At 39.0% G+C, this 15,133-nt stretch overlaps 1 protein-coding gene across 4 annotated transcripts in view; it reads left to right on the forward strand.

Moving 5' to 3' along the window:
* Positions 1–2,980: 2,980 nt before the first annotated feature.
* LOC149254374 (protein PIGMENT DEFECTIVE 338, chloroplastic-like) overlaps positions 2,981–15,133 on the forward strand; it is a 145,767-nt gene continuing 133,614 nt past the window's right edge. For 3 of the 4 annotated variants that reach the window (XM_089460136.1, XM_089460137.1, XM_089460138.1), the window contains exon 1: positions 2,981–4,064. In XM_089460136.1, the coding sequence (XP_089316262.1) occupies positions 3,318–4,064 (747 nt within the window). In that variant the 5' untranslated portion in view covers positions 2,981–3,317. The remainder of the gene's footprint in view (positions 4,065–15,133) is intronic. The other variant, XM_089460135.1, reaches the window with a different exon arrangement.

Genomic DNA, 15,133 nt, shown 5'->3' on the forward strand with positions numbered 1-15,133 from the left:
ATTTAACCCATACTATGAATACCCAAAAAAAAAACACCGCAAACATCATCAAATATCATCAAATTTTTATTTCCACCCAATGGATCGTTCATAAAGAGGCAAAAAGAGCATATAAAGTCTAAAAGTGAAATGCAACTTAGACATGGGATATTTTACAGTTTCCCAAGGCAAGCTACAATATGTTTGACATGCTTGAAATTTAAAATAAGTCATCAAAAATAAACATTTAAAAAGTTGAAATAATATAATATTGAAACACCAAGCAGAGAGAGGAAAAAATATGAAAAATCAAATAGCATGGATATAGCTCCCTTTGAAGCTTGAACTTTGCAACATAAAGTTTGGTTCTGGTGTTTGATGTAACCAGGAGATAGGACAGGGCACCTGCATTCATGGAGCCAACTACAAAGTAGTGTAGTAATCTGCATCCAGTTAGTTGCATTTTGAATTTAAATTATTTTGTGATCACCTCCCATGAGGATTCACCAATTGTGAGAACACAACACTTGTGGTTGCATCTTCTAAATCATCAATCACTTCCACCAACACCTCTGCCAATAACACTAGTATCAAAAGTCTTAGGCTCTGGGTAGCACAAAGGAACATAATGCATGTGCCCTCAATCTCTTCTACATAACTGTAGCTCTCCTCCCAAACCAAAGGCACTAGTGTTGCGTCTCACTTTGCCATGAATCCTGTGCAAACATCTTGAGGTAAGGAACTGTTGCGCCAAGGTATGGATCCACTATGTGTCATATCCACTGAAGAAGAACATGTTCCAAACAAGAGGTAAATTCTCACAAGTATCCCTCCGTGGGATGTTGAGAACTCCAAAATTCCACACACTCATTAATGAAACCTATAAATTGAGAACTTTCATACAAGACTTGAAGTCACACTAAACTTGGACCAAAAGGCTCAGGCTCTGGGTAGCGCAAAGGAACATATGTGATATGATTTGTACCATTCTCATATGGATCATTTTGCATGGTTGTCTCCTAGAGTTGAAATGCATATTCTAAGTTCCATAGAAGATCTCCCATGGCAGGCCTATCGATGCCCTACTCTTCCAAGCACTTTTCGGTAATCTCCCTAAGCTTTTTCAGAGAACCAGGGTTGATGGTCCCAACAAGGTGAGGGTCAATGATTTTTTCAAGCTTGCCCTTTTTCTGCTAGTGCATTACCCACTGTGCTATATTGACTTGTTCTTTGGGCAGAACAAGATTAAGAGTTGGTGTTGTAGACAAGACCTCCAATAACACTACTCCAAAAGAATAAATATCAAATTTATCTTGCAATTGATGCCTTATGAAGTATTCAGGATCAAGGTACCCAAAACTACCTTTCATTGCAGTACTTACATGAGTTTGATCAAGAGTGGGTCCAGTATGCCACCTTTGGTTGTGAGGCTGTTATCGTGGAGCTCTTTGACATTTAAGATAAGCACAAAGGATTTACGACGAGGGAATTAGACTACAAGAATGACTAGATACTGGAGCTACGTCGGTATTTCGCTGGCTAAACTATTTGCTGACAAGTCAAGGTAGTGTCAATTGGTGCAGTTGGAAATGAAAGGCAAGATTGCTCCGCTGAGGCTAAATCCCATGATGCCGAGCTTGAAAACCCTATAATTATTGCAGGTCACGCCTTTGAGCTCCGACATGGTGATGTTGCAGGGGTTTTGATATTGTCTCTGGTCCATGATCACGCCTTTGAGTTCTAAGATGGTGATGTTGCAAGGGTTTTGATCTTGTTTCCGGTCCACTGCGCGAGCTTGGGTCCATAAACCTAGCACCCCACCGGGTTAAGGGGCATTATCAATATTCAGTGAATAAATCTTGATGTCTGGAGACATTGGCTATCATACATATTTCTAAGTTTGGTTGCCTTTGTCGATGTATTAAAGTCGCCGATCCTCCAAAAGAAGCCTTATTCCCATTCTCTCCTCTTAAACCAAGGTTCATTGGTGTTGCCATCTCTGCTAATCAACCCCCTTCACTATCTCCCCGCAAATGCAAAGGTCAAGCTCACCAGCGTCAGGGTTATATGGCATGTTTTGTAACTGTATCATTTTTTTGTAAGCTTGGCAGGACTACATCTTCATCATGTCCAATATATCACCCCGATTGGGGCGGGGAATTGAACTAGTGACTTCACATCAAGGAGTGCCTTAACAAAGCACTCGATCATCGTCTATCCAAGACCCCATGGACCTTGTAACTGTATCAATTTGAAATAGTTGAAACTGTATCAATCCGATGACACAATATTCTTCAATCGTCCAACATTCAATCAAATGGTGCAAACCGGTGTAGAGTGGTAGATGGGGAGTTGTTTTCAAAGGGGATTGCCTTACAACGTAATTACATTACTAACATCCCTACCATATTGAGCTAGAGAACGCCTCTTAGCATAAAAGTATTATTTTATTATTTTTGGCTCTGAAAGACACTCTCTAGCCCAATATTAAAGAGATGTTGTAAGGTTAAGTTATGTTATGTTATATTATGTAAACATTTTGACTTTGTCAAATTACGTAACAATAAAAATAAAATTAATAATTAAATTATTAACTAAAACTTTATGACAACCTCAAATTACATAAAATAAAATTGATATTTATAATTATTAATTATTAATAATTAAGCTAGTTTTGATTCGTCTTAATTCCTAATTTATCAAAACACTAGAAAGATCGAATCTGAGATGCATACTTTTTTAAAGTGAAAAAATTCTCTAGAAACTTAATAGATCCCCCAAAAAAAAAACAAACAAACATTGATCTCTTGAAACTTAATAAATCCAGTGTTCAAATAAATATGTAGAAACTTAATAAATCCAGTGTTCAAATAAATATGTAGAATTTTTTTTAGATATCCTCAAGTATATCTAACCATTAGCTATATAATTGACTATAAAATAGTGTGACCAGGCGTAAGTGCGGAACTCATAATTAACAACGTCATGAGACAGGAACAAATAATCAATGCAACGTTTCACAATTAAACCGACAATCTCAAAATGATCAAACTAGATCAATATCTCAGTCTCTCCCTGTTGGATTGTAACTCGTAATCAATACAACGTTTCACAATTTAAAAGACAATCTCAAGATTATCAAACTATCAAACTCTGCAATAGATGAATGCAGAATTTCCCGTTTCGTAACATGGTTTATGGTCCAAACCCAAAAGGTTACAATTTAAAATCAGTCTTCAACGTTCAATTCATCTCCTGCCGCCTTTGAAATCTTCTTAAACCCTAAACCCTTGTTGGAAGCCCCAGATTGAAGTTGTCGAGTGTCTTCAGATGAAAAGATGCCTGGACGGGCATCCCCAGTCGCCTTTCTAGAGATCTTGTCCGCACCCCACGTTTTGTTCCCTCTTCGAAGCCTTCAACAGAAGCCTGCGTTCAACTTAACAACAGAGAAATTCTGCAAAATCCTGAGCTACAGCACGAATAAATCGGTTAAAAATGGCGTCGCCAGGGTTCATTTGATCGCAGGAAACCATGCTACACATCCCAAAAAGCTCAAGTTACTGGAGAAACCGGTCATCATTGAAGGAAGCTCCGCGAAACCTTATTCAGCAGGAGAAATTCCCAAACCCGACAGCCCAACTGACGAAGAATCAATAGAAGAATTGGAGTATTATGAGCCCAAAGTAGGGGATTTTGTTATTGGGGTTGTCATGTCGGGCAATGAGAATAGGCTTGAGATTAATATTGGGTCGGCAGGCCTCGCTAGGATGTATTTGAATGAAGTTCTTCCCAGTAACCAGTCCCAGATGGACCGAATTTTGTGTGAATTGCGCACTGATAGTTATACAGGAGCGAACTATGCTGCTGCTGCTGATGGTAATGGCTGTAACTTATTCGGAAAAGGCATGATGGGTATTCTGAAGGAGAAGAGGGCAATTGGTGATGGATGGACGAGGACAGGAACTTCGCCTATTGAAGAGGGAACTATTCTGTATGCTCAGGTTCTTGGGAGGACTCTAAGTGGGGAGCCCTTGCTTTCGTCTAGGCGGTTTGCTAGAAGGGTTGCTTGGCAGCGAGTGAAGCAGGTTTTTCTCTACTTCTGAAATATTTTTGTTGGGTCGTTTATGGCTTTGTTTTTGGGTTTTTGGTATCAAGCTAAATTAATTTTGGGAAATAGGAATTGCAGTGTGCACGTGTGTATTTTATTTATTCTTTTATTAGTCTTTTTTTTAGAAGTGCTTCAAGAAACTTGCCCTTAAGGTTTGCACTGCAAAGAGTGGACTACCTTTGGTTTTGCTGCCGAGGGAAAGCTATTCCTTCAAAATCACTTGGGACTTGCACTCGCCTCATTGCTTTGAAACCTATCACTTGGGACTTGCACTCGCCTCATTGCTTTGAAACCTATCTTCCTTTGGTTTAGGTGCCAACTTTGAGGCGTATCTATTCTGTTATAATTGCTCGGAACTTGCATATGTTTCCTCTCCTTGAAACTCAATTCCCAATTGCGTAGGTGTTGTGTCTGGTGTATCTTTTTTGCTAAATTTGCTCATTATTTGTACTCGATTTCATCCTCTTGAAACTCATGAGTCATGCCATATTGGTGAGGCAGACCACAACGAGAATGGAACTTCTACGGATTTTAATACCATGTCAACCCTCATCGATGAACTAACACCTCGGTGGCATATTTTTTTCCTTGATGCCTTACCGAAATTTGATTGAACCCAATTTCCTTAGCCTCACAAGCAATAAATAAGGAAACAATGTCTTAATGCTATCGATGTGCTTTGACATGCATTAATTTTGATGCCCACAAATGTCATTGTTTCCTTTCTTCATAAGGTCTGACTCTAGGGGACATTGCTTTTGGCCAAGATAGATACAGTTCTCTCCCTCACTGCTTTTCTTTTCTAGGAAGATTGCCCTTTATGGGTGTTGATGGAGCTTGTTCTTTGAGGTCACTTCACTTATCTAGAGCCTTGGCATTTCTACAAAGTGTCTCTCTTCTTCCAATTACTCTTTGGATGCCTCTGATCATCTCCTCCCCACTAGTGGAGAGATTGACAAAGCTATTAGGGAGATCATTGTTGATTTTTCTTGATTTTCTAGACTGATAATTACTTCCATTGATATTTTTATTAGTTTATCTTGTGTCACATTCATCATTAAGCAATTATAAATAGAAAATCTTCAACAGTAAAATCAATGATGATAATAGGTTCATGAAGAGACAACCAAAAAAAAGAGACACAAATTTTACCCTAGGAAAACCCTCTTATAGGGAAAAACCCAACACCTTTTTTCAGAGAAAGTTATTCAATTCAACAAGAGATACAATCTGAACTTTCCAATCAAAATAAAGTCAAACTAACTAGTAACCAAATCCAAGTCAATCCTAGTCAAACTACTGACAAGTAGCCTCAGTCAACTGAGGTCAAACTGCTCAAGAATAGGCTGAATTTCGGCCTCATGCTCCTCCATAGAATTTGGTTTGTTGCTTAGAAAATTGCATAGAAAAACTTCGGCCTCCTTCCACATGTGCGAAGTCAAACAAAGGCTTGGTGAAAGCTAAACAAACTTGTCAAACTTCATACTTCTTTTGTCTCTTCTTTGTATAAATGAACAGAGGAACAAATGTATTGTGATCCGAATTGATGCTTTGGGGAGGAGGACGAGTAGCCTTTATATAGATGATTGAAGGTGCCCCACTTGGTGTGTCTGTTTGGTTGAGTTGACTTGAGTAGTTGGAGTCGACTTGACCTTGTGGAGATAGTTAATTCAATTTTCAAAAATTGAATTTCCCTCTTTTGAAGCCGACTTGAATTTTACATTTGTATTTATCATGAAGACCCACCATAGCTACAAAAATCCAACACTCCCTCTTAGTTAGGGAGGTTTTCATTATGACTTTCTCAAATGTTCTATTGTTGAATAAAAAATTCTCTATCCCAAGAAAAGGTTGAATGAGCTCAACTATGTTGATGAATCCATCCACTACATGTAGAAAGTGTCCTGCATCAACATCATGCAAAGGGATCTAGTAACCCACTAGTCACATCTCCTTTGCAAAGGATCTAGTCAAACACAAGCCAAATACCCATTGGCAGGTTAGGCACCCCCTGACACAAGACTAGTCCTTGGGTCACCAATCTACCAAGTCGTCACTTGGAGTCTTGTCAGGAACCCACCTGACCCATGGTGAAACCCGGGGCCCATTTACCATTCCCACATGTCGTCACATGCTATTGAATGGTAAAAATACTTGCCTGATGCTATAGAGCACAAACTCAACCCAATAGCCAAAACCCAGGGCAATATGGCCAGATAACCCTTGACTGGGGGAGCAATCCAGGCCTTGATGCTACATGGCCGATCTCCGCTGCCATATTACATGGCTTCCCGGTCAATACCCATGACCTAAGGGAGATTATCCCCCCCTTGATGTTACAACATCAACACTCCCTTTAACCAAGGGAAGCATTCTCAATCACTCCAAGCTTGTCCCGGAAATATGCCAACTGCATCTAGGGATAGAAGCTTTGTGAGAATGTCAGCAACCAACTTGATTATAGAAATACATAGGAGCCTCACTTCTCTTTTTGTACCACATGCTTTAACTTGTCATCACAGTTGCCTCTCGCACTTGATCAAACAATTCTGCAAGTAGCTTTCGAAGCAACACTCCTTCATGACTTGCCAAACAAACTGCAATATACTTTGCTTCAATAGTGCTTAAGCTTCCTGCTCATCATAGTAGACCCCAAGCTAAATCATCATCTTAATGTACTTTTCCCGTCTTCTGCATTCTTAGCCCAATCTGAATCTGTGAATCCTTGCAGTTGTATGAGAAATCTCAATCCACATCCAAATATACCATGCTAGTACCTCAACACATGTTGTGCCACATGCCTTGACTCAACCATAAATTGACCAGCTTGAATCCATCACCATAGTTGCTTTCTAATCACCTTGATTGGGTGCTCCCTCTAACGTTGAAACAAATTCTGTTGAGACAATCCAGGTTGCTTCCTCTGCCGCTTAGCTTCATTAGATTGGATACCACGGGAATGGCCATGGACTTGTCGACCATCATTTGATCATCCCAAATCTCTGACGGATCATAATAATACACTTCCTTTTGACCAAATAAGATCTCACTCGACTTCTGCCACACTTCTAGTCACAAGAAGTAATATATCCAACCAAGATACTTCATCTCGATCCTAGAGATCAACTCCCTTTGCAATGACTTCTCCCTTTATCACAAAAGTAAATCTTCATGCCACTGCTGCTCCCTCTGACAAGTGAGTCCTTCCACTCTCATCAGAAACAAGATCAACCAAGATTTCTTAGATATCCATACCAAGCCCGAGGTTCATACAAAGCTTTCTCCAATCTGCAAACATGAGATCCCCTCTCATGTACCTCAAAGTCCAGAGGTTTTTCCTTGCACACTTCTTGTTCCTGACAACTGGAGCAAATGTCTCCTCATAGTCCTCTCCCTCTTCTTGGGAGAATCCTTACTTTGTACTTCTCTATGCTGCCATCTACCAAATGCTTGATCGTGTAAGTCCGCATTGAGGTCATCATTGACTTTCCACAGATCTCGGCACGATGACATCCTTCAAACTTGTTGGCCTGCCTGCTCCCTTTGAACTAGGAGCTTTTTTGGTCACCGGGTACGATTATAGATGTCAGTACAATTTCTCCCTCCACAAATCACTGACCCTGGGAGAATCCTCTTGCCATAATTTTTGCTTCGTTCTTCCAATACTTCTACCTGTTGCCAGAGCCTTGGCAATCCTCACTAGGAGACCCATGGAAGAATGATTATAACCCAACAAAAGAAACAAAAACAAGAGGCTAACTAATAACAAAACAATAATAATTAAGGAAGAGAGATATACAACACTTATCTTTTGAGGATTGTAGAGAATCTCCCTCTTGATTCATCATCCTTGTCCTCATTATCAACATGTTGTTTTCCTTTTCTTCCCTAAGCTAAGGTTTCTTCTTTTAGTAAAATCATCAACTTTCGATATTTCAAGTCTAGCTTTAGGTTTTTGTTCACAAACCCTTAAGGCTTTCCAAGAAGGGCTCATAGCCGTAGTGTTATGACTTCTTTTTCTCTATGTGTGAGAGCCTTTCTTTCTCGGCTCTTTCTTGAATCAAATCAAATTCATCATATCCCAGATGCTTAACAACAACCAGAATTAGGCAATGGCACCCTAGTACCAACAACATACCTCACTTAGTACTATCATGATCACATCAGTACAACACAAGGATCTCCTTCATACTTGACAAGAGCCTTTATTCAGTCATACAAGATACTTCCATAATAGTACAAGGTATATGGCATTAGTATTCTAGAGGCTTAGCTCTCTGCAACAACATCCTGCTACAGCTTTATGCTAGAACTTCAATCAACGTATCACATTTTAGGATGCCTTGCTATCTTGTCACAAGTGTATGGAACACACTTGGTCCATCCTCCTTTGCAGGCCATATTTTGCCTTTAGGCCTTATCGAACTTTGAACCATAGTCCAAATTCAAAACTGGGATGTTGTCATTATTGCAAGACTATAGAACAATAGTTGTACATACATTGGTTGTGAGGCAGTCATCTTACAACATCTTCCTGGGTAGCAGTATGCAACATCCTTATTCAAGACATACCTTTTAGATCTTCTAGGGTTTACAAACCCTAAGTCATCAAATCTGTCATGTGCAAATTTTCTTGTTGTAGTCAATATAGATGGAACAGTTCATCCAAACCTAAAGAGGACAAAAATGTGGTATGGAGTCCCATGCCATTGGATCAACATCACATTTGAGGGATCACTGATTTTATATCCATGGAGAACCATTTGACCCTTGCAAGGTATGACCTTCAAAACCATTACGAGCTTATACTTATGAATATCCTTGGCCTGCTCAAAGCTACAGTAGTGATAGGACAACTTCTAGTTCTGCAAATGACTCAGTCTTTACAAGGGAACTTTGGTCTCCAAACTTAATGAGGAACTCGACCTCTTCTTTAAGAATGCCCTTTCAACTATTATGATTTGTGCATGATCAACATCAAAACATGAGACAACAATGTATATAGCCAATGCTCCAAGCTTCTCCTTCTTCAAATAATGATAGGTGTTAATTTGAGAATTAGGAACTAAGGATTAGCTCCCTCTGGAATCTTGAATCAAACAAACTTCCAATCCATTTGGCATGAATGAATGACACCTTAGTGGTACAACTTATTTTCAAGGTATCAGTCAATTACTCTTTTTTGTGACCTCTTCACAGGTTTGAAGTATTTGATCTTCTTATGCTCTCCGAACTGAGGTTACCTTGATCTTCAACCCTCTTGTAATTAGGGTTGAGGCTATCAACAAAATCTCGGCTACAAACTTCAAAATTGCTCTTAAACCTTTGAGGACTTTCAGACCGAGGTTTTTGGGTATAATAACTTTGGGGCATATCTTGAACTTTGATCTAGCAGATACATCCTTAAACATACAGATCTTAGGTGCTTCGACCCTTCATAAGACAAGATCTTGGTTCCTTTAGGGCTTCTGCTCACCACAAAAGATAAGAGCAAGGTCTCGAACTTTCTAGGGCTTTTGCCCTAACACAAAAGATAAAACAAGCAACAGACTTGAGGCTTTTCGGCCTCCTAAAAACAAATAAATTTGTGCTTCAAATTTTACTTCAGAGCAAGCATGAATTGTCCTTCAAATTTTGCCTCAGATGGTTTCCTTACTCACACTTGTGAACGGATAGATGGTGATCTGAACCAGAGTAATCACAATCAAAGTTTGGACTAGGGCTTCCTCTAGGGATGATCTTAGAATTTTTGGTAACAAGTTGGCTTCTTCAAGGCTGCTACTTCACCATAGTTCTGATACCGTGTTGACTTTTCATGATTTTCTAGACTGATAAAATCTTCCAACGATTTATTTATTATTTTATCTTGTGTCACATTCATCATTAAGCAATTATACATAGGCAAGATATAAAAGATAAATCGTGACTTCTCATTTTTTCACAAAGATTTACACATTTATACATTTCCTTGTGACCCTTGGTCTTCATATACCAAGTGGTCTTTTGGACTCCAGTGACTATTCGTCTTCCAAACCAACCCTTAGTGGATCAGGTGTCCAACATTCCCCCCCTTAATCTGAAGGGGTTTACACGAGTCCAAGAAGATAACTTTAATACAAAATGTGCAAAAAAATGCATGGCAGCACTAGGCTGAATGTGCTCTCTAAAATGATGGCATAAGGTGGGAGAACTCGAGGTCTCAATCGACGGTGGTTTAAGGATGATCAACAACACTTGAACGCTTAGTGCAGTTCCTGGGACTCTTCCAAATTTGGCTAAAAGTTGAAGTCTTTTGCTAGAGGAAGTGCTCCTTAATGCTTTAGAGAGGGAGACCATCAACCTGAAAAAGGGAGAACCTCAACCTGCAGTGGTTTAAGGAAGGCCACCAACCAAAGGCATGCTTAGGGGCTTCTTTGTCTCTAGCTACAACTCTGAATTTGGGTATGGTTGTCTTTGGCTATAGGTTCAGGCAACATGTTCAGGCTATGGCTGAGGCTCGCTTGATTTATTTTTGAAACTTGTAGATTACCATCAATTCCCCCTCTGTCAAATACAAGGTGAGAAGATGAAGAGATCTCAACTGCAAGACTTTTCAATATTCGAGAACAAAATCTGTGGTGTGACTTAAATATCTTCTTGGCTGTTGAAGCCCATTTCCAAGAAGCGATCCATCCAAGGTGAATCTTTGTTCTTGCAGGAGGCTTGTTTTTGAAGCATTTGTTTGAATGATGATTGTGTTGATCACAATGATCACATGGATGAAGATCAAAACAATGATCTTTCACATGGCCAACTCTATCACAATGTTGGCATTTGACAATCTGTTGTTTTGGAGGAGGAGCAGGGACAAATGAAGATGAACCGTCTTGAAGGAACCTAAACTTTGAAACTGAATGGGCTTGGAATAGTTTGGATTATGAAAAGACACATCCTTGTCATATCCAAGACCAATTCTGTTCCTGTTGTTGACGAGCTCTTCCCAAGATTTGATGATGGGCTTGGGAAGTGTAGACTCAACTTTTGCATCTGCATGCAAATTTGCTCCTGAAATGGGCTCGATCATTTGATCAATTTTTTGCCGTTGATGGGAGTCAACTTCAGATTCAAAAATGGGATTGTTCTGAACAAAAACAAGTTCAAAATGATGCTTACGCTGTTGTAACTCATCTTACTGTAACTGACTCAAGTTGCAAAAATTCAATGTTTTATTGTTAATATTGTAGACAAATTTTAATGTCGAAAAGAATGTCCTTGCTAATATTTATCATCCCATCAACATTGACATGTATTAAAGTATTCAATAATTCTAATATATTACCCATTCGATCCATTTCACAACAAATGCACCAATGTTACAATCAACAACATCAACAAATGTGCGATAAATCTTAAGGAATCTAATGCAAAAGTCTTCTCTCCTTCACAAAGGACTGCTTTTATATAAAGTCCAAAGAACAACTCACGATCTCGAACAACAACTCTATTATAGCAACTTGTGTATATAAACTCACTGACACACACACACACACATAATATATGGAGCAATTCAACTCAAATATATGTGAACTGAGTCCCATATATATAAACGACACTATGTATAAATTTCATGAGCCCAACGCCTAAGGCAATTCAATGCACATATAATGCACACATAAGGTACCAATGTACATATAGTACTCAACGCAACATACAAGGCACAATTTTCAAGAGATTTTAACACACTTCCAAAAGTTCAACACATTTGGAGATCGTCCTCATTCTTCCTAAGCCAAGTTGCAGTTGGAACTAATGCCGTACGTGCATGATGAGCATATAGATTTCGACCCCATAGACGTACAGTAAAGTCGATGGAATGTGTCTGCAAAAAAATGAGATGGTCTTGTGTTGACTGTAGATCTAGTAGATACACTATCGCTATATTTCTCAGCAACTCGTGAAAATGACTTCCCAACTCTTAGACCTTCTCTTACTCCAACGCTTATGACTTCTCAACGCTTACACTTCACAGTAGCCACAAGTGTGAAGAAAGTTACTTGTGATAAGTCATGGTAGCACCAGTTGGCTTCTTACGTTCATGACACACAAAAGAAAACCAATACAGTAGCACTAACTTACAATAACGCAACACATTGACTTACAACGACTCTATAGTCACTCTGTTCGCGACTCTTCTACTTCAAAAGAGCAGTGGTACAAATTTACCCTCGAGCATTTGTTTATTACACTTCAACGACTTCTGGTTTCTACATTCAACGACATATACGCGCCTACAAGTTCCATTTCTCATATGAGTAACCCAATTTCTTAGTACCAGGAATTTTAAAAGAATTCTACAGGGTGATGGTTGTGTACAATCCCTAATAAACTAGATGGGACCCAAGTGGCAATGGGCTTCTTTCCTATATAGAAACAATTTGAGAAAGGTAGTTCACGGATTGATGAAAGCTTTGGGTAGGTGTAGGGACCCTAAGAGCAACGTTTAGCAAGTGCATTGCTGGAAGTACAAGAAAATAGAGAAGGAAAGTAACAGAAATATGGACATTAAATGCGGGCACAATGGGAATGAAACATTATGCCTAAACGACATAACAAAAGAGCAAGTCGTTTGTTCTATATTGAAATGTGTCCTATTTTGTATTTTGGGCTCATAGGTCAGCCAAAACTTGGCTTGCGTTTAGTAGAAATATCAAGCGAGTGTAGGATGGCAGTTGAAATGTCTTTCTAGGCTAAAGATTACACGCAACAACATATATGACATGTGTAGATGGTGCCCAGAATGGTAGAGTGGGCGCATAAACATGATTGATAGAAAATATGATTGAATAGATAGGTTTGGTTCAAATTTAGGGCAAAAACGGACAATGAGGTAGGTTTTAGTAGCTAAACAAGGAAAGCGAATTGCCCAGGTGCAAAATTCATTTGTCAAAATGCTGAGAGTGTGGCGTTACACTGCGCCATTTAATGATAGGTCAGAAAGACAAAATTGACTAGCAGAGAGACTAGGAGAACCTACAGAGCATCGACATGACAGGATAGCCAGACACAGTTCCCTGAGTGAGCATATGAGCAAGACATTATTATGGTTGACAGACTAGTGTATAGAGAATGACCACAAAATAGTGGCTCAGATTTGAGCAGTGTAGGAAATCACCCGCTCTAATACCATGTTAAACACACACATGAATAGGCAAGATATACAAGATAAATCGTGACTTCTCATTTATTCACAAAGATTTACATATTTATACATTTCCTTGTGATCCTTGGTCTTCATATACCAAGTGGTCTCTTGGACTCCAGTGACTATTCGTCTTCCACACCAATCCTTAGCAGATCAGGTGTCCAACACCTCTTATTATGAACACTTTATGCAATTGCAAGATGTGGCCTCATTGTTTTCCTTGACTACATTCGACACTATTGGGTTTATGGCCTCAAGAACCCCTTTGGCCAACAGTGGGTTTAGATCATCACAAGCGATGATCTAAGAGTATTTTACCAACTGTATTATCTCAAGGAGATGGAGTTTGAAGAACCTTTTTTCAGATGTTCTATCTACTATGAGATTCGAGGGGAGGTTCCACTGCTTGTTTAAGGACTTAGGAGGTTCCCATGTGATTTTCTTTTACTACCCTGACTAGAGATGCCTTGCATTTTTGATGCAGGAGCATCCATCAAAGCTTATAAGACCCATGAGTCTTATTTCATATTTACTAAAGGGAGTGGGTTCCCTTAATCATTTTATTTATTTTCCGAAGTTTAGTTGAGTTTGAGGAAATTTTAAATTGTAAATTCAAATTGTGGAGAATATGTCGTGAATGAAGAGATCTCAGAGACAGTTGAGTAATCCTAGGAAGAGTGAGGATTTGAGGGATTTAAAAGCTTCATTTAGGATTTTGTTTGAGAAAAGAGTGGAGTTGAAGAGATACTTTAGGAGAAAGTGAGAGATTGCTAGATCTGAACTAAATTGGTTCATGAATTCGTATTTGTATAAATTGTGATCTTTTGAATAATTAAAGGTTAGAAAAGAGAGAGAGAGAGAGCTAGGAGAGAGCTAGAGGTTAGCGAGTAGAGGTGTGTGTGAGAGGGATATGATGAAGGCCAATTGATTGCACATCAAGCCTATGAATTGTGTAAGTTTATGGTGTGATTATAAATTAAAATTTGGCAGAGTTTGTCAAGAAAGCCTGTATGTGTGTTTATGTAGATTTCCAAATTATTGAAGGATTTAAATGTAAATTTTGATATCTTTCTACACTTCTCTAATTTATGCGCACGGATGGTCAAACCCCGGATGGTTTTATTCTCCCTTCGAAATAATTGAAGGTAATTGATTTACATGCTGAAAGCTCGGTTTCTTTGGTATAACGAACTTTTAATTGTGGAAGACTAAAAGCTTCTTGCACCATATTTTCCTTAGAGTTGGACCACAAGTCTATTGTGAACCTTAATCTTATCAGGTGATCTCTTGAGTTCCGACATTGGTTAACAGTGAGTGGAAGCAGACTGTTTATTGATTAAGCCGCAAAGAGATAATAGTGACAGACTAAACTTAGTGATGAAAGGCCAAATAAACTTAGCGGAACAAAGAAACCTGACGAATTTGCGAAGAAACCCGAGAGTAGATTTGGATCGTCCAATTGACAGATCCAACAGATCAACGAATATCTCGTGCCCACAAGCGTAGAGGTTAATTCCAAAACCGGACGCGATCATTTATAAAACTGAGTTAAGAGCTTAGTTAATCTGCACCGTTCGTTGTGAAGGGACGCGATCCAACAATGATTGCGTGGTAAAGGTGTGCGTGATCTAATTTCAATTCCGAACCCGAGAAAGTTATGAGCGGGGGTTTTATTTCTTTCGGTTCTGTGGGAAAAGTGTAGTTTGGCCATATACTGGGTAATTAAGGAATTATGCTATTTTAGCAGAATGACTAAATTGAAGGTTTGAACTGGGGTTTAATTAAATTGGGATCCACGTAAGAGATCGGGTTGATAGTTTTAATTAAACAAGGGTTTAATTGTTTAATCCCGGATTTATGTGATT

The sequence above is a fragment of the Pinus tabuliformis genome, chromosome 7 (genome assembly GCF_031772625.1).
Source record: "Pinus tabuliformis cultivar Carrire ecotype Pingquan chromosome 7, CPIR1, whole genome shotgun sequence".
Classification (NCBI taxonomy): Eukaryota; Viridiplantae; Streptophyta; class Pinopsida; order Pinales; family Pinaceae; genus Pinus; species Pinus tabuliformis.